At 46.7% G+C, this 24,916-nt stretch overlaps 1 protein-coding gene and 1 long non-coding RNA gene across 2 annotated transcripts; one reads left to right on the forward strand and one right to left on the reverse strand.

The window, feature by feature from the left end:
- Positions 1 to 886: 886 nt before the first annotated feature.
- On the reverse strand, positions 887 to 9,090 carry LOC135375315 (uncharacterized). Its single transcript, XR_010417208.1, has 5 exons — positions 8,808 to 9,090; positions 3,370 to 3,512; positions 3,236 to 3,317; positions 2,909 to 3,170; positions 887 to 1,004 (listed from the first exon to the last, which is right to left on the reverse strand). It is a non-coding gene; the product is annotated as an uncharacterized LOC135375315 (long non-coding RNA).
- LOC135375314 (uncharacterized) lies at positions 8,891 to 20,940 on the forward strand. Its single transcript, XM_064608055.1, has 2 exons — positions 8,891 to 9,056; positions 18,898 to 20,940. The coding sequence occupies exons 1-2, from the start codon at positions 8,985 to 8,987 to the stop codon at positions 20,728 to 20,730; spliced, it is 1,905 nt and encodes a 634-aa protein (XP_064464125.1). The 5' UTR covers positions 8,891 to 8,984; the 3' UTR covers positions 20,731 to 20,940.
- The last annotated feature ends 3,976 nt before the right edge of the window (positions 20,941 to 24,916 follow it).

A 24,916-nucleotide genomic window follows, 5' to 3' on the forward strand; every position in this document is an offset into this window, starting at 1 on the left:
CGAAAATGTCGAATTTACCAAGCCCGAATGCCCTCGAGCTTCGGATAGCCCAGCAGTCACGCCGATAAATCATTAGTTCTTACGAGGGCACGCCGGAGAGACGGCACGACACGATGCCATCCGCAGAATCGCGCAGGATGAATAGACGAGTTCAGAAAATCCCAGAGTGCTTAGCGCCGCTTTGAACTGCGGGAGTTTACTAATACCAAAGAAACAGGCGGCCTCCAAACTGTTCCGATTTCTCCCCTACCGGTCCATTGTCCACGACGTGTCAAGGTCAGCGAAAGCGAGGTGTGAATGATTATTCTTCGTTCCCCCACTGAGCAAGCGCCCAGGATGCAATGCGTACGCAAAGAGCACTGGGATTTTCTGAAGTCTTCTATTGCCGTCATGGCCGTCACCTGCCCGCGTGGGAAACCGTCTTTATGTGTAATGAAAATGTTGAGAGCATCACAGCGGAAATGTGATATTGCTCTTTCAGTTCAGGTCTGCGTGTGGCAAATGCGTGCCGATGCCGACGGCAGAGGAATGCCTTTGTTGCCGCGAAGTGAACGAGGCGGTACTGAAGCAGCACAGCGGTTGCATTAGAAGAAATCAGTACTTCGAAATACTGTGCCTGTACAGTGAGGTGGTCCAAATGTCCTACTGCTACACGAGAGAAAGCCATGACTACGCCCATATCAAGAACAGAGAAGCGAACAATTGAGTTCATTCACGTATGACTTATTTTCTGTTGTCAGTTAAGTTACATATCATCATAATTTACACGGTGCCCACGGTACATGCAGGAGGTTTGGGTACGTTGCCTACAAACAGTTTACCAGGTGGCTCTGAGGACCATTAGGAAAGCACTGCAGAAAAGTCCTAACCATGTGTTGTACACGCCATAAGAGGAAACTTTCCTTGTGAAGCATACGAAGGCTTTCGCCTTCGCGATGTGTGGTGCAGTATACGTGTTGTCTGCCATCTTGACAGAAGTACACCGGACGGTTTGACCGTGAGCACTGCAAGATCACAACAGTATCCCTTTGATGAGCAATACGGGTCTGTCACGTACCCTTCTGGAGTAACCCGACAAACTCTACCCAGTAAATTACATTCTACAGACATCAAAGCTTGTAAATGTTGCCTTATTGTTCACTGTGTTTATGAAATAACTCATGAGTGATCGCAGTAAACAAACAAGGAGGAAGAACATCGAAGTGTTGTGTCCATATCGGTGGTCGTGGCTGTCCGGGTGACAGGGCTCACCGTTGTAGGCCTCACATAGGTGGGCAACGTCACGACTGACGCCCTGGGCAAATGTGCGTCCTGGGCCGACTACTTAGGGAACTGTGCCGACATATGTCTGAAAGCGTCTGAGGAAAACCCAGGAAAAACCCCAGACAGCACAGCCAGCACCGGGGTTCGAACCCGGTGTCCATATCAATTTGCAAGTGCTTCACCTCCCACCAATCAGTAACGCAATGTATGCATGCTTTTTTTTTCGGTGCACAGATGTTTGCTACAAACACGTTCTAGTCCATAAGCTCTAAAAGAGCATAGGCTATCATCTTGCCTGTCGTACACCACATGAGTTCATGACTGCTTTATCAGTGTAAGAAGAGCATCACGTGGGGACATGCCAATGTATTCATTAGAGGCTTCTCTGTAGAGGCATCCCTATCATCATTGACCCCGAAAGCATGTGAAGAAAAAAATTAGACCTTTTCTGTGCACTCCATCTTTGTCACCCTTTCTCAATTTCTCATTATAAATTTTCCATGTTTTCCCTCATACCCAGTCCAATTGCAGTCACTGGTGCGTGCTAAGGACTTTTGCCGGCTGCTACTATTTTACTGTGGCTCACATCTTTGCAAGTTGTCGGTGATTCACTCAGGAGATGATCTACATCCTCTGCCAAGAAAAGATAATATGGTCATGACTAAATGTCTTCCCTATACTCTTTATATCAAAACATGTTTCCTCATGGCTGTCATGGATGTTGATAGCGTGCCGGGTCAAACCTAGACACATTACCTCGAAGTTAGTACACTGTCTCCTGAATGACAGCTCGTTTGTATATGTCCGCTCATGCTTCTCCACATGCTATGCAGAAGCTCTGTAATTCCCTCAGAATTGGAACTACACCAGTAAAGGTGGCTACAAATATGCTGCACCCGCGGGTTTAGGGCAGCACATGCACGGGACTTTGCCGCAGGTACAAGCTTTTTCTTAACCATCTATTAAAAGATCCTGTTGTGGGCTACATAGCCCATAAGCATTTCGAAGCATGGCAATGGCAATTGGTTATTATAAGTAACTACAACCTTGTTCTTGTTATCTTTTACGACGTGTACCTTTTACGTCATTGTTGTAGATAGAATTATTGTACCAGAAAATTCAAGTACGCATAGCTTGTGTGATTTCTAATACCAGTCTATATTCTGCAACAGGGCCGTGAGTTCTGATAATCCAACTTGTGTCACGCACGACAGGGAGTCTGCAACCTTTCTGGTAAGTGTAGATGAGATCACTTGAACATTCATTGACTCGAGTAACCGGAGAACCTTGTCAACAGCAAATACAAGGTGTCATTCGAATCTGTGCGAACATAACAGGCTATGAATACACACCTACCAGCTCCCGTGGCATAATTGTTAAGATGATTGCTTTTCACGCCGAGACTTGGGGGTGATACGGGGTCGGATCTTGTCACCGGCTGTGCTGTCTGAGGTTTTCCCCTGGGTTTTCCGAAGACTTTCCAGACGAATGTCAGCACAGTTCCCCTTGAAGTCGGCCCAGGACGCACACTAACCCCGTGCCCCCCACTCCTTCCTGCTGTCCTGTCTCCATCTGTGCATGTCTATACGCCGCTCATAGCCACAGTTGCGTCGTGGCGCTAACACAAAATAAAAACAATACACACCTTGGCTGCGCTGGCCCCACTGAAAAGGATTACGCCAAACAGCAAGGCGTTCCCTGCAGCCATCTTGTTCACCTCTGGCTGGCTCTACCAAGATAATGTGTGTTCACTTGGGCACTCAGCTTTTGCGGTGAGAAGTGTGCCGCGAACATCTGTGCCCACTTTGTGCGATGCACTATAAGTCCTGCATTTCTCGAACAGTTCTAATAGTGGAGCTCCGAATATGACGTACTTCTTGTGGTCTGGTGAAGCAGAGGGCGCAACACTACAAATTAGAAGAATATGAGTACGTATTTAGTATCTGCGAACTTGTATCAGCAGGCTATATACCATTCAAAACTGTTGTCTTCAGATTCCCAGAAGCCTCATCAGCTGGTTCCACCAGTGGTGAAGATATTGTCATATCATGCACCTGCAAGGAATGCAGAAGTTAAAATTTTAAACAAAACAACCGCTTGTCCCACCTGTGAGCATGAGGGTGTATGGACAATAGGCGTTGAAATAATCACTGGAGAAAGGTTGAGAGGTGTTGATGGTAAATCATTCGTTTGCATGCTTTTACTTCCGATTTCCACTTTCTTGTCAGTCAGGATGGAAGCCTGTGTCGCTGATATAAATGAAGAATACGGTCAGTATCTAGCACACAATTTATCTCATACTTACATTCTCTAGCGTGAGCTCAGGGCTCCCCTGTTCATTAAGGAGGTTTCGTATACAACTGTAGTCAATCATTCCGTTTGGTATATTACGTAACGTAGGCATCACAAAAATCAATTTTAATTTGAAATTTACATATGTATTATTCCTGTGTATCGGTGTATCGGTGAACTGGTGTTCGCATCGTCAGACGTCGCAAGGAGAAACTCTGGTGTCGGGACTGCGGTCCGTTTGAGACCTTTTCGACCGTCCGCTGCTACCACTTCGTACGACTCATAAGAGAAATGGGTTGAGCAAATACAGTATGAATTTCTCGGGCGGACCTAACAACAACAGGATCTAGTATTGGAGACGGAGAATAGGATAGCACCATGCCGAAGTTCCACGAATTCAGGCCCAAAGATGAAACCTTCGAGGATTATCTGGAACGTTTCCAGAATTACGTTAGCCTCAACGCTGTTAAGACGGAAAGCATGGCGACAACGTTTCTGAGCTCCCTATGTACGACGACCTACGAAGCACTGAATAATTTGTTGGTGCGAGACCGTCCAGCAAGTAAGACATTTCAGGAATTAACGACGGTTCTCAAGAGACATTTTTCACCGTGAAAGTCTCTCATAGCTGAACGTACAAAGTTTCACCGGCGATATCAAGAAGAAGGTAAAAGTTTTGGGGAAGTTTGCTGTTGCTTTGAAGAAGCTTGCAATTACCTGCGATTTTGAGTTGTTTTTTGACGAGTGTCTTCGAGACTGGTTTCTCGCCGGATGACGACTTCATGATACTCAGCAGCCCCTGCTTGAACTAGATGGAAGTTACAAGTTTGAAGGCGTGTACAAAGTGGCCCTCGCTAAGGAACTTGCTATGCGACAGTGCAACCTGTTTCGACGTCAGACTGACCCGAACTGACGGCGTGAGGAGGCATTCTTCGTTCTGTTGTGAAGCATGCAAGAGTGAAGGGATATGATGCCTGCCATGTATTGAAGGCATCATTGTGAGGGCAGAGGGGCATTGAGGGATTGTGAGGCTCGCCATTAGTTGAAGGCGTGTAACGGTGACGATCACTGAGGCCTTAGACGGTTGTGAGGCTTTCCATGAGATGAAGGCACAAGAGGGTGAAGGGCCGTGAGACCTTGAATGGTTGTGGGACCCACTATGAGTTGAGGTCATGTAAGAGTAAGTAAGGGGCCATGAGGACTTACTTAGCTCTGAGGTTGTGAAGCTCGTGGCTGGTAGATGCAGCGACTTCTAGAGAGGAATGATGAGGGACAGTACTGGTGTGGCCTGGCCGGTGAGCGAGATTGAAGGGCCGCGTGCATATGTGAAGAGGTGATTTTCGCTGAAGTCGCACTGAAATCCCCATCTATTTCATATGGGGATTTCCATGTTGAACTCCATTATCATCTCTGTTCTTCTCTGGACATCATCCCTTTGTGTTTCCATCATCTCATCATCTGTTTTAACTTTCTGTATTAAGTGTACGGGGTAGCCAGTTTGACTTCGTCGAAACTCCCGTCCCCATTTTCCTTTAGATCACTTCAGATCACGTCACATCATATGGGGGCGATAAGGAGACGTAAAGACATCACGACGCCGAAGTCGCAACTTTCAACCTTTACTGTTGCATTTGTTACAATAGGCAGTTTTAGCAAACTGTTGGTAATGTCATCGGGCATACCGTTTCCAATCGCATCGGTTCGACGCAATCAACGTTATCAACGGCTCTAATGAGATGCACCGCAAACAAGCATACAAGATATCCATGCATAATGTAAAAAACCCCGAGACTATATATTATGCATCATCTTCACCAGCTCGCTTGCTTCCTAGCCATTTTTTCATTAAGATGTCCATCTTTCCTTCTTCCCCTCGATCACCCGGACCACACTCACGCTTTTTCGGGGCTTCTTGTTTTTGTGTCATGGTCATAGGTGACTTAGCGCAACTTTCCATCAACTTGCTTATGCTGTATGTTTCTTTCACATGCCTGACGTCTGAATCATGTGCCCATCTATGTTGATGCTGCACGTCTATGCCTTAGGCGTATTCATATGTCGACGTCCAATAGAAGCCGTCCCTGTTCGACCAGAGGAACACAACGCAGAAGCTGGTAAAGGTTCATATCTGAATACTGCAGCACGACTGACAGTTCTGACAGGACGGAAGGTAGAAGAGATTCGTCAAGGACACCTGCAAACTTTTAACTTCTAGGATATTGACAGACGTCTTTCATATATAACCAGAAAACACAAGTACGACATTGTTCTTTGTCGGCTTGAATGAAGTGTGTCTAGTGACATGTGCTGGTGTTTTCTGATTGGATATCAAGCACATCTGTCAATATATCATATTGGCTCAGAGTCTCCGGGTATCCCTCTCCTAACTGTTCTAACCTTCCGTCCTGGCAGAACCGTCAGTTGTGTTGCAGTATTCAGATATGAACACTCCTGTTGGATATACCTTAGGCTCCCGAGTTTTGCTTCAATTTGCTTTCCACTTTTCGACGTTAACTAAATTAGGTTGAAAGAAATTGGGCAGAAAATCGTGGTGTTTCTCATGAAAAGCCTATATGTTTCAAAGTGTAAGGAATAATTGACGTGGAAATGGCGTTCTCAGCTTAGCTGACACAAAAATGAACTCAAGAAATAGGTCGAGGGGGGAATCTATTTATTGTCACAGGAAAAGTCAACCAGAAACGACGGCTTGCAATTCCATATTAAACAATTCCTAAGTGCGTATTTCTGTGGTATATAGTCAAGAGTAATGCGATGTGACGTCAGAGGTCTTCCGCCGTCCCACACACAATATCGCAGGGCGCTGAGGAGACTGGTATCACGCAGGTAGTGGAGAAGCGCCGCGGTTACACCAGTGCTCGTGTGCAAAGTAGTGTTCCGAAACAGACGGGGTATCCGAGGCTGGTCAGGCGAGACTTGAGCTTGTCGCGGAAGGCCTTGGAACGGCGGCAGTCGAGATGAAGGTGACGAATATCTGCCTCAACGTTGCAGGTAGAACATAAGGGTGTGGCTTGCTGGTCCATTTTGAAGAGCAGTGACAGAGTGCGGGCGACGTTGAGGCGGAGCCGATGTATGACAGATTCTTCCCTCCTTGAGACGCGACCGCAGATAATGTAGTCCATCGTTGACTCAATGGACCTCAAGAGTGGGTTGGTCCTGGCAGCGTCCTTGGCAAACAGCTTTGCGTTGAGAGTAAGGAAGCGGCGTCGCTGCAGTTGGCAGGCGGATGTCGAGATGTGTAGTACAGCAACCGGCTCTAACGCATGGGCAGGTTTCGCAGCGGCGTCAGCGCGAGTATTTCCGGGGACACCGACATGGCTCGGAATCCACTAAAACCACACACTGTGGCTCGAGGACAGGAACTCATTGTATATTACGAGGATCATGGAATGCACGTTGCAGATTATCTTGATAGAGTAAGCTATCAGGATAGCTAGGGCCGCTTTGCTCTCAGTGAGTACCCTCCAGGCACTATGCGGAAAAGCAGACATATGCTTCAAGGCAGCAAGAATAGCAAACAGCTCAGTTTCTACAAATAACGACGTTTCATAGGGAAGCAGAGACACATGCTCCAAGTCGTCGCAAGGGACATAGCACGCCGCCGTCTACGAACCTTGCCGCACTGACCCGTCAGTGTACACCTCCCCAAGCCGCACAATGTACTGAAAGTCGAGTGCAATAGGGGTGGACGGGTAGGTGGAAGGGCTTAACAACAACTTTATTTTGAGAAGGAGAGTGAGGACGTTCATTGCCAGAGGCGATACTCTACCCCATTACTGGTGGGGATGTGGGGTATGAAATACTGAGCCCCTTCACAATAACGATTGGAGTCCGATGGTGTCCAGAAATGTCAAAAGGGCTTTGAGCGCTGATCGTTGCTGGGCTGGATTGGGCCAGGGACCAAGCAATTTCGAGAGGAAGAAGGGGCGAGAGTCCAGCTGACGAAGAGACTCGGAGAGTGCGGTTCGGGAAGGTTGGCAGTGAAGGCAATGAAGAAGAATGTGCTCCAGATCCTCTAGACCACCACTGTGGCAGCAGGTGGGAGAGTCAACTCGTCTCAAGCGGTAACGCCACTGAACTGTAAAGGCCACATCGAGTCGCATTCGGTGGATTAATGCAGCATCTTGACGAGAGGTGTTTCGTGGCATGCGGAAAGCGAGCGTTGGATCAACCCTGCTCAACATAGATGAGGGGGGGGAATGTCGGTTGTCCATTGGCGGGAAGCCATCGGTGTCACGAGGCGTCGCAAAATGGAACGACGGTCTCCTCTCAACAGAACAATACTGGTCCGTTTCCGATACAAGAGTGCTGCTTCTGCGGCGCTGTCGGCCTGCTCATTTCCCACGACACCACAATGGGCTGGGACCCACTGGAGAACTAGCCTGTGACCTGCTGCGTAGACAGTTTGGTAAGCCATTAACACATCTGTGACCAGGGGTGCGGATGGGCCTCGTATGCCGCAATTTTCAATAGCTTGAAGTGCAGATTTGGAGTCTGTGAAGACTGCCCATTCACGCGGGGCAAAGTCAGCGATGTGTTGTAGAAAGAAAAGGATGGCATAGGCAAAGGATGATCGTCCTTGCACTACGCCTTCGGATGGTGGAAGGGCTTGAACACACTCGTGAAACAAAAGAACATTAATAAGACACATACCGTAAACTCCTACTGCACTCGACTTTCAGTACACTGTTCTGCTTGGGTCCGTTCTATGGCTATGGATGTGGTCCAGGGTAGGTTGGCATGCAGCGACAGGAGGTATGCTGTTTTTGTCAGCAATGCAAGGGACATGTACGATGGGCTGATTCAGCACATAGGTCGAGGATTAATGCGTTGCTTTCAATTTTGTGACTCATGTTCAGACGTTTAGGCGTTACGCCTTCGTCCTACCATTACATCGGAGACCCTCTTAACGTAAAACCTGAGGTTCATGATAAAAAATTAAGAAACAATCGGTATATTAGGAAGTCTCATTTGTAGGCTGTACTGCCTGTGAGTGTTTACCCAGCCGGTACTAACAGCGCATTGCACTATAATTTGTTTGTACATTTCCTTTGCAGCCTGCGAGTTGCACCTGTGAGTTATGCCCTATACAGCCCGCTACAGTTAGCACTGGAAAATTCCGCATATTTTCGCAAATATTTCTGCTGTCACCACATTATGCCAACCAACAGTTAGACGACCCAAGGTGTTCAGGAAGGAGGAGCTACAAATAAATAAATAAAATTCTAGCTTACTATATTCGAAGGAATGCTCGCTTCAACACGGCAAGAAGTAGGAGCATCGTCATCGGCGTTCGATAGTTGTTGTTGTTGATGGCACGACCAGCCTGCCTTCGTGAATCACTACCATTGCTTGTGTGCGAAGAAGAAGGAGTAGAAGCAGGACCAATAGCCTTCGCGTGTCACCGCAGGATGCGCAGAACATGTAATAGAATGTGGAGAAAAATAAGAGGAAGAGGAACCAGGAACCGTATAAGATTTCAGGTGAGTGGATGATCCGTTCTGCGCCACAATTAGAACCAATCCCCCTCCTTTAAATGCGATAGCACATCTTTAACGAACTTTTGTGCCTCCGTGGAACGTAGCGTAAGTGGAGAGGGGCCCTTTCATTCTCGCGTTGCGCTATCTTCCCGTCGTTTGTTTGTTTACCGCTCGCCTCTGTTGATAAGAAACGTTTCGGAGGGCGGAGATTTAGCAGATTCATTTCCTTACTATAGCGGTTCCACACAATAAGCCAAACACCTGATTCCTTTTAAGTGACTGGCAACCTTATGTAGGTCTTTGATTCGACGGCTTTCTTTTGTTCTTGGAAAGTAACAAAACAGATGACAAGCCGATGTAAAAAAATCCGCGGTTGTATATGGTACAACAACAATAATTAGACTGTTAGGAGCAACTTTTATTTAAAACAAGACTTTCGTTCAGAGCCAGAACTGAAGACCTCCCAGACGAAGATGAATCGTCCAAGCGATCGTGTGCGGTGACACAGCACAAACGTTCAGGTTAATGGCGTTCCGAATAAATAGCCAGTTTTAGCAGATCGGAAGGAACGCTTCGGATAACATGGTACGACAATCGCCTAGCTGATTCCTTTCAACTGGCTTACATCTTGTTGATGATCTTTGATTGGACAGCTTCCTTTATCTTATCGTTTCCGTGTAGAACGTTGCCGATCTGCTAGAACTCCCTAAAGTAGTTTTAGTGCATGCGAAAGTGCTTACGATAACAGTTCCGGAAACCTGATAAGCCAATCTCCGTCTGTCAGAGAATGACATCACATTGCTAAGCTTGGATTTGATTACTTTCTTTATCATATCGTTTTCGTTGACTTGTTCCGATGTACTAGCCAATAGACCTCCCCGTGCTATGTAAACATTGCAGCGACTGAAGCGTCACAGTGGTGGGCGTCGGTCGCACGTATAAATATTCGCGCGTGTGTTGGCGTATATAGTCACGTGTGATTGTTTTGCCCACCAGTACGCAGATCACGTCACAATGACGTAGTTCTCGGGGAACTCTATTCAGCCGGTGGTTTTTGTGCTGAAAAAGTTGCAATGGCTCGAGTCTGCAAGTCACACGGCCGATTCAATCCAATCTGCGTCTCGTTTCATCGGTCCTTCCGTTTGCCCTTCATTCGTTTCTAGGCTGAACCCACACTGGTACACTGCACCACGCTGCACGAAAACGACCATCTGAATTCGCTATTAAAACTCGCTGCTCCTTTCGCATCCGAGTCCACGTCCTTCGTCTGTTGTAATGTTATCGCATTTCATATGGGTTCGGAGTATGCCTAAGAGTACGGTCTTTCTCTCTCTTTCTTTCTCTGTCTTTTTTTGCTATATTGGACCCCCCGTCTGTAGTCACGGTGGTTTATTCACGATAGAGGCAATGAAGGAATACGTCCTCAACTGCTATGTGTGCTTTTGCACCCTGTAGCCCACTGTCAGCTTTTGTTCACTTGTTTTTTCACTTCTCTCGAAACTTGAGAGGGCAAAAAGAAAAAAGAACACAGCTGGGCAACAGACAATGTTGAGGCAGTCTAAGCAGTTGACAATTTCGGGGCGAGAGCCGCCGACGTTTCGCACCTGGACGCCAGGAACAAGACCAATCTAGACATACAGGGTGGTCCACCAGCCATGATACATTCGTAGTAAAAAACGTAGGCCCTGCAGAGACATGCGATCGAGTGTTTTTTTTGTGTGTGTGTGCCCATAACGTTTGCCACATATTTGTAAAATTTTTATTTCATTTCAATTGACGGAAAGTTAATTTCTGGAATTGAACTCCGATATTTCCCAAGGCAACCTAACGTTTTCTTTGCGGAAATCGGTTCCCCGTGGTCATTTTACTCAGTATAGCATATAATCCCACTCGTAATGCAATGGCAATTGCCGAAATAAATTCGCCAAAATCCTCGGAAATGAGCGCTTGGCTCCGCCTTTCTTTTTCTTTCTTTTTTGACGGCTCTGGTTTGAACGCAAAGCTGCGGAGAAAGGAGGTTACATTGACACACCACACGAGGGGGGAGAGGGTTACAAGCCTTCCCAAGCAGCAAAATGTACTGAAAGTCGGGTGCAATAGGGGTGGACGGGTAGGTGGAAGGCCTTGAACAGACTCGTGAAACTAAGGAACATCGATAAGACACATACCGTCCACCCCTATTGCACTCGACTTTCAGTACATTGTGCTGCTTGGGTTACCACGGAAGATTTCCGCTGCTAGGTATCAACTTTGCCCACGTCACTTTCAGGGTCGCGCTCTTTTTTCTTTATTCGTTTTTTGCTCAGTGTGTTTGTTTGCTTTGGGCGCGCGTGAACCCCTCCTCCTGTACGCGGCAGTTTTCACTATGACCGCAGATAGCGGTCTCGCAGTATTTCTGCACCACCTTATTGTCATGAACCCGTGTGAGAGAGAGAGAGACAGAGAGAGAGTTGTATGCACGAACGCCTGTCAGCGCTCTTCTTTTTTCAATTCGTTTGTTTCAACCATGCTGCGGATTTCTTCACATTCAACATACTTCCTGCGTACTTTTATTAGGTTATCATTAGCGACACTCGCAGTGCAGAAGGCGTGAAAGCAAAATATCACCATGCACCGGGTGTGGCTAAAAGTGTTCGAAGTGTTCGCCATCGGCTGCAATGCACAGGTGGGCTGTCCTAATTGTGTCTTTCGCGGCCCTTTTTATTTCCGATCTGGAGAGCGACGAGCAGAAAGCAGTGATTTTCCCCTGCAGGTCAGCCGGCGATCGTGGCTCGCATTTGTATAGTTCGTCTTTGATGCGACCCCAGAGGTAAAAGTCCATCGTTGTTAAGTGAGGAGACCTAGCGGGACACTGGACCAAATCGGCCAACCCGCTTCTCCCGAAACATCTGACGAAGGAGGTGTACTGCACACCTCGCACTGTGAGGTGGAGCCCCATCGTGCTGGAACTTTACGCGGGTCCGTTCAGCAAGAGGCAGGTCATCAACAAAGCTGAACACGGCATCTAAAATTTCGCTACAGTAGCGGTTGGCATATAGGGATCCCGTGAAAAAGATTGGCCCAATATGGCTCCGTTATAAATCCCAGCCCATACATTGAATCCCCACTCGTATTGATGCGTGTAGTCCCGTAGCCAGTGTCGGTTTGTTTGGCTCCAATAATGCGCGTTGTGGAGATTCACTTGAGCGCTATGGCAGAAGTGGGCATCAGCAGTCCAAACGACCCTGTTCACAAAGTTTCTGCTTTCTTCGGTCTGACATAGGACCCAGTTAGAGAAATCCAGATGTTTCTTGTTGTCGCTCGGCTGGAAATGTTCATGAAGGCTCACGTGGTACGGGTGGAGTTTGTGCTTGTGTAGTATCCTGAGCACACTTGACTTTGATGTCTGTACTCGCTTTGCCAGGGTGCGCAGACACTCGTTGGGTTCATCTCCTACTTCTTTCAGGACCTTGTCTGTTTGTCTCGATCCACTGGCAGTTATTGGGTGTGACTGGCTCTGGGTACCGGAATGGAAACTTCCTGTTGTGGACAGTCTAAAAAATGCACGCCTTATGGTACAAGAGCTCACCACCCTAGTTCCTGGTGTGGTGTGTACCTCGGAAGACAAGGAAGGACATCCAGACTGACTGTTGATGTCAGAAGGAATGCGAAAGCGCACTGGCGCAAAGCGCACTGGATCGTCGTCGACGGGCGGCATTGATAGGTGGCCGCTACACTGGAAACATTTCACTGTATTTGAGGACTGCTCTGTCATAGTCCATATCTGCGGCCCCTAGAGTAATGATTTCTTGGTTGGAATACACTGTGCTTGTCATTGTCATTGTCATTCACTGAGCCGGGAGTGCAAAACGCTCCAAAAATGTATTTCCTTCCCTACCTGTCAACATGTCGAGTGACTTCATTTTGGATAAGATAGCTCTGATTCCCGCACTCACCGCGCTTGTTTGTTCCGTGGACAGGACAAAGGGACAGTCGCATCGACCACAGATCGATTCCGAAACCACAGTGAAATGGGATTCCCCGTCCTTCACTGACCATGACTCCGAAAGTCCCATTCCGATCGACGGAATACTTTTTGCATATTTCGTGTGTAAGCGGCGCTACAGCAGACGACGGATGCGGTCGTCAAGCGGAACTCCCTGCTGAGAATCTTCAGCAACGTCACAAGGAATCTGACCAATAAGAACGCGGCGAGTCAGAGGAGTCCCCGCGGCTTGCAGCTTGCATGAGCAAGGTCAGGGAGACGAAGGCGAAGGCACATACGGAGATGGAGGACTCGGAACGCGGAAGTGGCGAATCGTACTGTTCAAATGCCTTTAGTAATAACTCCCGTGACGAATATACATGTTTGATGACGGCCCATATTCGACGGATCCGCTTCTTTTGCAAGTCGGTGGTGATGTACGTGCCGCAGCTGCGTTAGCGCAACAGAACGAGCATCAGGACCACTGCTTTAGGTACGTTCATGATAGGAGTGCTCAATACTTAATCCCGTGACTACGACGATTCACACTACGACGCAGGAAACAATCAAAGTGTTTGTGCGGCGTCTGTGCTCCCCAGGAACCGGATGAGTACCTATATGAAAACCAATCATGTCTACCACATTCCACAAAAGTCACAGGTTCAGTAACAGGGAAAGTTTCAGGATAACGCGTCCGACAACGGGAAAAGCCAATCACGTTCATATGAATGACATCATGTTCTTTTACTTGTTTATTGTATTTTATTTATCTAGTTATTAATCATAGGTTAGGGGATACCTTACGTTGTACCGATTTCGTCTTTTGCTGCTAAGTTACTCACGCGCAAGAGTGACAGATCCGATTGGGAAACTACATAGACATTGTGACTTACTGTCGAAGTTGGTGGCTCGCTTTGTTCGTGGAACACTGTCGGAACGGCGTCAAGTTTCAATTCGTTCCTTTTTTGTGTCAATGCAAGTTGCACTTGCATGATGTTCTCATCCAGGTACACATTATCGGTGAAATGCGAGGAGCATAGACGGACAGCATGAACACTCCTTGCTTCATCTGGATACCCGCTAGTGATGTAGCTGCTTCCAACTTTCGCTTCGTCTGGGGTCTGGCTGTAGCTGTAACCTTGGGGAGCGAAATCAAACATCGAGGTTTTCGAGGAAGTTTCCCTGGCGTCAGGAACGCTGCGTCGGTTTCCAAACGACATCTCACGCGAAGGATGCAAGCGTAGAGATAGTATCCGCGTCACTAGAAAGTGTCACATGTGAATAGGGGCGACGTGCCGAAAAAAAACAAAGCAGCCCCAGACTTGGCGGCAGACGACAGCGTCCTTCACAGCGGATTAGCCAGATTCCACCTTGCGTCACGCGATGTTGTTGGCGCTGGCGCTTTCGAGGATCAAAACGAAACCGGATATTTTCAATTTTTCGCTCGATTCCTCATCACCCGGTCCGTTTTGGAAAGAGAAAATTTGGCAAACAGCTCGTGGTAGTGTACCGAACACATTGGTATTGGATTCGTAACCACGGTTCCGGATGCGACAGTCCCTTTAAGGCTTGTAACCCTTTCGCCCCTTGTTTGGCCTGTCAATGTAACCTCCTTTCTTCGCAGCTTTGCGTTCAAACTAGAGCCGTCAGAAAAAGCGGAGCAAAGGGCTCATTTCCACGGATTTTCGGCGAATTTATTTCGGCGATTACCATTGCATTACGAGCGTGATTATGTGCCATACCTGTGCTGAGTAAAATGACCACGGGGAACCCATTTCCGAAAAGAAAAGTTTACCCAAGCAGCACACAATATTGGGCCCATATTGACTGGTCATTGGCGATACGGGTCCAATATGGGGCCCATTTCGCCAAGATTTCCCCCATATCGACTGAATCTGTGAAATATGGGCCCCATATTGCCCAGTTTGAGCCAATATTGGGAAAATCCTGGCAATATGGGCCCCATATTGTCAGTGTACACCCCATATTCACTGAAAATACAGAAAATGGTACGTACCCGTGTTGTACAATCCTTTTGTGCGAATAAACATATACCCCCACCCCCACCCCGTGTTGTACAAATGCCCAAGCAGCACGGCAAGATAGGACGTTGAAGCGTGCGAAATGCCCAATTCAGTACGTCGTTACATCCAACAACTTCCCGCTGATGATACACGTTGTTCGAAACAGTCAACGTACGTGGCAATCCCATTGTAACTTTCACTAGAACTCGACAACTTAACTTTCCACGTTCTGGAAGCAGCCGCCATCTCGCTTCGCGATGCCAATGTCAATCGGTCGAGCCGACTGAGAGCGAGCGGGTCGTTTGAACGACATCACGCGTCCTACAACTAATGCGCATGCGCGACAGTCTGATCGGACGTTTTATACGGGCTAAAATGTCGCTGGTTCCTGTAATGATAAAGAAAGTTGCCTTCATTTATTACTGCCGCTCTACAATACGCAGACTGCGTTACCATAAAATTGTACCGGAAATACTTTTGCGGTAACGGTTTCCAAATATACGTATATTGATTGAAATATATTGAAATGCATTGAACTATATTGTAAACAGTATTGATTACTTCACCGCATAGCTCTGCGCCAACCATGGCCACGAACGATATGAACTATACGAACGAAGGAAGGAGAGGGCGTATGCCTTTTTGTGTCAATTATCGCAGTATACCCAAATTGACACAAAAAGGTGTACGCCCCCCCTCTCTCCTCGAATCAGAAGCGACAACCTTATCATTAGCGGCAATGATTGGCGCGGGACGTGCTATGCGGTGAATTTCTTTTTTTTAGAGTGTAATGGCGTTCCGTAGGACACTGCGATATGTCGGCGTCCTGATACAAGCAGGGACGCCATTTAGACAGGGTGGTTACGCGGCCAGGCGAACATCCTCATGGAAAGCGGATGTAACTGCTGGACGACTGATGACACAAATTCGTTACTTACATTTTTAGTTACATGGTTCCAGGAAAATGTAAGAGCAGCAGTTCAGGAGACAGTCTTTAATTCAACCCACGCCCTATAAAACAAAGAAAAAAGAAAAGCAGTCGGAAACGTTCACGTGCTTAGAGATATAGATCCGTGAGATCTTCTGTACAAATGATTGTTCTCTCCCAACGATGACATTGCTGCTGTACAGCAGTGTACGGCAACTTGCTTACGCTGAATGCAGCTAAAAAAATTATCATAGCTTATCAAAAAAAAAAAGCTAAAATAAGTGATTACATGTACATCCTTCAGTCTTCGGCAATACAGCGAGAAAGCGTCGTTCGCGACCTGGGCGTCTTTTTGGATCCCCCCCCCCCCCCCAATCTTTGTCTTTTAATTTCCATGTGGAAAATATAACATCTGTTGCCATGAGAAAGCTCGTCCTCATTGCGCAGATTCCGAAGCCATTTTCGGATCCTTCTTGTTTACTTCGCCTGTACCACACTCTCGTATTACCTCACTTAGAATGTGCCTCTACTTCAATCGAACTCAGTTAAAGCTTGGCGACGGCAAATGATCGAAAATGTTCAACGGCGATTTATTCGAATATTTTACGACAGGTACATCGGAATCAGCACGACTATAATCATTTGCTTAATAAACTTAATTGCTTAATTTGCTTAATTGGAACATCGTTCCTTAGTCGTAGGTGTCACGATTTTATTTTTCTATATAACTTAATCCATTCTAGATTTGATTTCCCAGCACTTCTTTTTCTCGTCCCCTTTTAACGCCCCAGCTAAGATGCTTAGATTTACACACGCATTTCATGTCGATAGGCACTGTGGTAGCTGCCCTTTATCACATGTTACGGCTAATTTTAATAGCTCTCGTGAGTGCGATTTGGACATTTTTGTGAACTTTAAATCTTTTATCTCTGCATTTGCAACTCTAGTATGATTTTCTCTTTACTTCAATATGTTGTGACTGCTCACTTACCACTGTTTCATACACTCTATTTCTGTACTTGAGTATCTCCTATGTTCTAGATGTTCAACTATTACCTTTACTAGTTTCCATTATGTTGTTGATTGTGTTCCAATTTGGGGTGCACCATCACCAAGGCAACTGCTGTTCATGGGCACCATACAAACACCAATAAATAAATAAACAAGAATAAAACGGCCAGAAACGACATGACCTCTGACCTGTCTGAGCCGGAAAACAGTCTATCTGACCACCAGATAAGCGCCTACTCCAATTAGGTCCATGGCTAGGAGATATGTGGCCCTCCCATGCGAGCGTCCGTCACTCCGGAGGGTGTATACATGGTTTCAGTTGCAAAATTTAGCTATGCATATCTCAAAGTATGTGCTCATTTCGGGACATTTGAAAGAGCGTCGATGTAAATAATGGTTGCTCCAATCTACTTACGAAGTTATTTAATGAATTTTAGACAATTAGTCGTCCATTATACTAGTATAAAAACTCTATACTTTCTATACTACTAATACTAATACTAATACTAAACTCTATACTATCTTATTACAAAAAATTCCGAAAAGGATAAAAAGCGCCATGTATATTTTGTACCGACTGTGACGCCAAATATTTCTTTTGGCAAATGCAAATTTCGAGAGAAAGTTAGTTCACAGCAATGCGTGCAGCAGTGGCGACCTCTCCCCGCCACTCCTCGCGCGCAGGGACATCAGGTCCGCGGAGCGCTTTCTATTGGCTGCCAAAAATCGTCTGCTATGGAAAGAGAAGGCCAAGACAGCGGCACAGAATGCAACTACTAAAAGAAAGAAAGCGAAAAAGAATGCACGGGGCTCACTATTCGACAGAAGGCATGACGTCACAGACTGAAAGACAAGGGAAGCACCCTTTCTCACCTGCGAGATTGAAAGTTCTCTTGTGCACCGAGATTGCGCACTGCACTCCTCTCTTTGTGCGAATATGTATCCCGGGACAATCATAATCCGGCCTCCCAGCCAGTGTTTCCAGGTCACTTAGGCGGAAATTCAGGAGTTCAGCGTCAGATAATTCAGTAGAATTCAGTAGATGTACTAAGAACAAGGGCAACCGCTCCGCGGCGACCTAACCAGTGGGCCATATGATAAATAAACACAGAGCTATCACGATATGTAGGCGATAGAATAAGTAAAGTACACTTGTAACATGGTGTGCACAGTAAGGACTTAGATGGGTAGAAATCCAGCGAACCGGTAGAGATGTAGGAAGGGAGTTGCTTCAGGACAGAAGTGGCTTCTGTCCTGAGGCAACTCCCTTCCTACAGTAAAGACTTGTTAGTTATAGCAGTTATTGTCTCCTGCTTAGTGTGAAGCAGTCCAGTGATAGTTTCTGTCGAAAGCTGTTCACGAGGTACACCTAAGAAAATATCCGTTCCACGCACGCGCTCGAATGCGGCAAGTAGAGGAGGTTTACAACGAAGCTTCCTAACGACGGTAACATAAGTTCTTCGGAACTTGTCTTCTTGTTTGCTATGTTACCGGGTGTCCTGTGGAATATGCATACTTGTGCAATCTGTTTGCTATGAATTGTTTTACTTGGGCAGCTACTGGCTTTGTTAAAGGTGACTGCTTGCAGATGCCACCTAACGCGTATACCGCTCACTATGTCAAATGTACATGATTTTCTCGCTCGTACGCGGACTACGATGCAACCGGACAGTGCCAGCAAACGTGAATTGGAGTTCGCTATGTAAAACCACGCTTCAGTCAAAAAATTCGGTAGATTTAAGCGCGTTTTGATCTTTTTTCAATATTTCAGTAGACCGGCTCGAAGTCCAGTAGATGTACTGAAATTTCAGCAGACCTGGCAACACTGCTCTCGACATGTATTTTTTTCCGAGTCCTTCCATGATTTTATTATACATCCATTCCTATGTACCTCTAACACGTGGCTGACGTTTACAGGGCATCACCGCATGGACAAAGCTCTTCGTCGGCTCCTTTTTCTTAGCGTATTTCGTGGTCATCATTATCAAGTCTTCCAGAAACGAACCAGAAAAACGAGGACATATCGTGGACACAAGCGGCTGCCAAATCCCAAACTTCTTGCCTTTCAGCCGAACGGTGCTGAGGTCTTACGCGCCGGTCCCGGGCTTCGAGTGCGATGCCAAACCATCTTTCATTCGGCAAGATGGAAACATCCTCTTCATAGACCACAACATTCTAAAAACCTTCTACAACGCCAGTAAGGAACAGATTCGATGCACCTATCGCCACATCATACGCGCCGCCAACTCTAGCATCCCTGACTTGAGCACCACCGTTAGTCGAAAGCGTATGCTCCACTTCGGGAAGCCCACAAATGCAGAATACATCAAAGTAGAATGCTCACGTGGGATGACGCATTTCCACAGCGAGCTTTTCCTGCTGCCTGTTTTAAGACCAGAGATTCACGTTCACGATAAGAGCGGTCAACGAATGAATGTCGTTATCTTGGGGTTGGACAGCGTATCTCGCCTCAATTCTTTGCGACATCTTCAACGGACACGGAAGTTTATCTTTGAAAACTTCCCCCAACCCATTGAGCTGCTTGGCTTCAACAAAGTGGGTGACAACTCCTTTCCGAACCAGATAGCCTTGTTAACAGGAGGAACAGACGAAGAAGGTTGCCCTGAAGGCTTTTACGACGACTACAAGTTGATCTGGTACCAGTACGCTAATCTCGGATACAGGACAATGTTTATGGAAGAGACACCTTATTACGGGTTGTTCAGTTATTACTGCCGCGGCTTCTTCAGACAGCCCACAGACTACTACCCTCGGCCTTTCACCATAGTCGTCGACAGCTCGAAGAATTCAAGCGGGGAATCGTGTGTCGGGGCTAAAGTGCAAACCGAAATGTACCTGAATTACACGTGCTCTCTCTTGCAATTATTGGGAAATCGACCATCGTTCACCTACACCTGGATATCGGACGTCTCGCACGACGATTTCAACTCTGTCGGCTACGCGGACGAGGCCTTTCGTAAGACGTTCGAAACGTTGCATCGTACTGGGGTAGCGAACAAATCTCTCATAATATTGATCAGCGATCACGGCTTGCGGTACGGCCACATTCGAAGAACTATGACAGGCAGGTACGAAGACCGCTTGCCACTCTGCATCCTGCTTTTCCCTCACCAGTTTCGTGACAAGTATGCTGACGCAATGAGGAACTTGATCGTCAATCAACGAAGGTTGACAACGCCCTTCGATATACACGCAACTTTAACGGAACTTGTCAATTTTTCGTACCCTTTGCGGAGTGAATTCCGCACAACATACGGACTCAGCCTCCTACACGAGGTTCCAGAAAGGAGGACCTGCGCTGACGCCCATATTTCACCACACTGGTGTTCCTGTCACGAAGCGACCAGAGCGAGTCTTCGCAGTGACTTGTCCAAACGTATGGCATTGTTTTTGACGGAGACAATAAATTCGCGGCTGGAGGAGCGCATGCCAGGAATGTGCAGACGTCTTCAAGCGGCAGATATCCTGGATGTTCAAGAGCTCTTTCTGACAGTCGCTGAGAGGGACACATCGTACTTTTGGGTGACTGTCTTTTGCGTACCATGCGATGGAATCTTCGAAGGAACAGTTTCGGTGAATAAGGTGGGGAATATGAGCGTCGATAAAGTGAGCCGCCTCAATCGATACGGCGATAGGCAATTCTGCGTTACCCACCATTCGCTGGAGCCATTTTGTTGTTGCAAGCCGCCCAAGTCTCAGAGCCGACGAACCGATCGAACACAAGGATGAGCTGCGAGCGTAGATGTTCAGATATCTGGGCTTCAAGTCTCGCAGTTCCTCTGTACTTGCACGAACATAGCGCGAACTGTAGATTTGCGTGCTTCAGAAACCTTGCAGTAATGTTGCGTTCTCGAAATGCACTGCTGGTAAGTTATGACTGTATATAACATATGCAAATCGCGACACATATTGTTGATATGGTTAAAAAGAGGTACCTTTCCAAAAATGAAGTTTGTGCCACTCATTTTTAGTCATGCCGCTCGCCTGTTCCTAAACACGTAGGCTATAGTAGTTTTATCCCAAAAAAAATCTACCAGAGCAAAATAGATGCCGTTTTAGCAGGTGGGCTATGCGAGCCATGCAGACATCCTGTGGGACAGTGTATGAACTGCTGGACAAATAACTAGCTCAAATTATGTAACTTATTCATTAGATGTTTTCTGGGAAATGAGGGATAGCAGAACTGAAGCCAGTCATTGTTCAAATCCGTCGTCAGTATTGGACACCCTAAGAAGCGATCGTACTTCGAGATACAAGTTTCGCTATGCAAATGAGTCGAAACCAAAACTACGCAGTGCTCGAGCGCAGAAAGAGCGACAGGCAATCCCGGTGAGAGGCCACGTGCTTTGGAGCGATGGAGCTGATTGGATCTGACACCGACCAGTTAAGGTTCATTCACACATGCGTTTCAAAAAGGGGCGCCGCCGAGAGGGGCCTGTCACTCATAGCCGAGCCATCGTCCAAAAAGAAAACTCGCTTCGCTGTCGTTGCTACGTCAAGATCATACCGACACTTCCAGCTCTCTTCCTCCAAATCTACATTGTGAAGCATGTTTGTGAGGCATGAAGCATTGTTCTGAAGCGTTTCACCTGGAATCATCAATCGTTGGAACGACAGACGTGACACAATGGCAGAGAAAGAACAGCAGAAGAAGCGAGACACATGTTTACCTACCGACGACCAACACACGGTCACACACAAGTCGTATTTATTTTCGTCGATTCCGTGGTTTGCGCAAATTCCCAGCTCATCTTTGATACCTCAGTCCCCGAACAACTATTGGTGGTAAAGAATTTACTCACGCGGTAGCACCAAACACACACACAAATGACAAAAGATCCCAGTGCGGTATCGGCCAAAAGGAAGCCACTTCCACCCCTCCAAGCGCTCTGATTGGCTGGATGAAAAAGCGTTCGTGGAGCAGCACTGCGGAGATGCAGCAAGCAGCGGTTCTCGAAACCCGCCTGGAAACGCCGCGTGACAGCTGCCTCGCGGTCTCAGAGCGCGCGGCGCAAGAAGCGCATGTGTGAATACAGCTTTAAGGTGAAGACTGCGTCGTTGCTGCGCTTGAAACGCGCGTAGGTCTAGTTCCTTCTCATTTGCGTAGCGAAATCTCTCATTTTATATCTCAAAGTAAGTGCGTTTCACAGGGTGTTTAATATGGACGACTGATTTGAATAATGACTGTCTCTAATTCTGTTATATCGCATTTCCCATAAAACATCTAATGAATGTTATATAATTCGTCGTCTAGTGGTTACAAAACGCTCTCATACAGGGTGTCCTTCTGGCCGTATAACCCACCTGCTAAAGCGGCATCTATTTTGCTCCGCTTGATTTGTTAATAAAAATCCCCTATAAGGAATAAGAAAAACACCCTGTATAACATTGGGTGACGGATACGGTCAAGGAAGCGATACCATAAGGGAACTTTCATCCCATGGAGGAAGGAAATGCAGGAGCGGCCCTTCAATTTTTTTTGCATTGGGACAGTGCTAGCGTTCACATTGCATTCTGGGATTAGACTGTCTACCACGTGCCCGCTCACGTGACCCCAAGGGCACGCGCATGCCAGTTGTCAAAGCAGACGACGGGAACTGTGATGAATGCGCGCGTTAATCTTCGCGCGCTCGTTCATCACGCATTCTCAGTTATTCAGCCCGGGGATTTTCCTGAAACACACTGTATATTTGTTAAACAAATATGTACTGAATATTTTCCCCAACATGCCTTGCCTGTGTCCCCCCCCCCCTTCCCCAGTCCGTCCTGCTGTCCTCTCTCCATCTGTCCACGTCTGCACGCCGCTCATAGCCACAGTTGCTTCGCGGCGCTAACACGGAATTTTGAAAAAAATCTTGCTCGTGTGCTGTCGTCCGTACGTCACTTTATAAGTACAGGAGCTCGACAGACCGAAGCAAGAGTGGACTCGGTTTTTGCACACTTCCGGTTCCCGTTGGTTCGCAGAGCAGCATGAAGGTGACGATTAATGCGTAGTCATCTTCGGATTGTTGTTGTCTTCAGAAATACATGCCTATATTCCTTACGATTTATTTATTTCGCTCCTAAAAGATACCACACGTACAAAACTTCCTGAATAACGTGAGTCAGACCTGAATCCGACACTGTTCAGGCGCTATCAGAATATTCCCGCGTAGGTCCATGCGGATTCTGGACGCCGCTTTCCCAAAATTTGGCTCAATATATCGCTTGAACCAAACCGGGTGAACGTGCTGATACTTGGTCGCTAACCGGGATTCCTTTGACAATCGTTGAAAATATTTCAAGTGCACGTGCAATAGATATTAAGTATCATGACAGAGATCCTGGATCACGCTGTCCCGCCAAGTCACGAGTTATTAGATTATTTATTGACATTCCCCAAAGGCCTTTACAGGGCATTACAGGGGGGCAGGCACGTAGAACTGGTACAGTCTACCATGATCGTATAGTCATTATGATTATTATATTTATCGTATCTGTGACCGTTGTCGACGGAGTCCCGCAAAACATCTTTTCCCGATTATAGAAGCAGCAGAAACGGATATACATTCAAGCAATTGTCCGGGGAACGAATAACTGCGATCCCCAAGGAGGATTTTCCCGGATCCTCCCGAGCCACATTACTTCGAGGTTTCTTTGCATGGTCAGTAGAACCAGCGATGAAATGAAGTGATGACAGGACGATCAGACCTGGCCCCACAACTGGTTTGTTTGCACGGCACTCGTTGATGAATATTCGTAAGCTGTATCGATATAAACCTTTGTGTTACTGCCGTACTCTCATAAAAAGTCGTTAACTAATATATTATCACTGTTTGACCTCAAAGAGCATAGCTATATCTTTATAATCATCGCGCCCAGAATTTTTGGCACATCCCTCGCTGTAATAGCAGATGTGGTGAACAGAGTGTTGCATATATATTACCATATGTCTTGAACGACCCATTATTATTATTGATCCGTTAACAGTTTCAAAGGAAGATATTCATATTGCATACATTTAGTTTACATGGCACGGATGCCTTTTGTGGTGCTTAAACGAACTGTAAAGTGAAATATGATCCCCCTGTTTCTGTGTGCGACCTGGTAGTGTTGGCCTGTGTAATGCGGCACACAGTGCCTAAGCACTCAAAGCACGTTAATTATTACACAGCATAAATTAGTGACTAAATCGGACGGTAGGTAGCGCCTCGCAACAGCTAAAAGAGTCTTCATGGGGGTATTCCCGTCACGTGATACCTAAGTACGCGTATATACATATACTAGACGAAAGGGGTTCGAACAACCGCGAATCTATGTAGCTGAAATGAAAAATGAAACACAGACTACGAAGGTACGGGAAGTAAGAAAAAGGGAGGATTATTTATTTATATTTAAAATATACTTGGTGTAAAATAAGTGTTGTCTACGTTACGGCGGTAGCTCCGCCTTCGTCAGGACAAAAATATGTCAGTGATACACAGAGCTTCATCGGGAAAGGGAAAAATTCCGCCACCTGGCGGTTGTCAACGGGTCACGTTCGAGAATGTTGTCGTGGCAGGTTCAAGTGTGAGGTCAGCGTTCTTGGGAGAGTGGCTTTGTCCACGTTGTGTCACCCCGTCAGCTGGAAAGGGAAAAGTGTCTTATCTATGAGGTTAGACCTCTTATTGTTGATAGGATGCCGGGGTCGTCGCTAATAGTCGATTGGTCAATTGGTTAATGGTCAGCTGGTGCTTTTGCACGAAAAGTTTGCAATTTCTCGCGCATGGCTTTAGTGTAATTTTTCTGGCATTAACTGTCACAAGAGACACATGTAATTCTTCTTAAAGGCTACCTCTCAGACATCAAACCAATATCCCCCGCTGGCACAGCTAAACTGCACAGCTCCTGCAGTCCCTCCGGACTGCAATCACGTAAAGCAGGCTTTAGTTTTGTA

This window comes from Ornithodoros turicata, unplaced genomic scaffold (genome assembly GCF_037126465.1).
Source record: "Ornithodoros turicata isolate Travis unplaced genomic scaffold, ASM3712646v1 ctg00000850.1, whole genome shotgun sequence".
Lineage (NCBI taxonomy): Eukaryota > Metazoa > Arthropoda > Arachnida > Ixodida > Argasidae > Ornithodoros > Ornithodoros turicata.

Bases quoted from the DNA above. Each gene is read 5' to 3' on its own strand.
- LOC135375314 (XM_064608055.1), top strand. From the start codon at position 8,985: ATGCGCAGAACATGTAATAGAATGTGGAGAAAAATAAGAGGAAGAGGA. The intron at 9,057-18,897 runs GTGAGTGGATGA...TGACGTTTACAG, and splicing joins GGAACCGTATAAGATTTCAG to GGCATCACCGCATGGACAAA.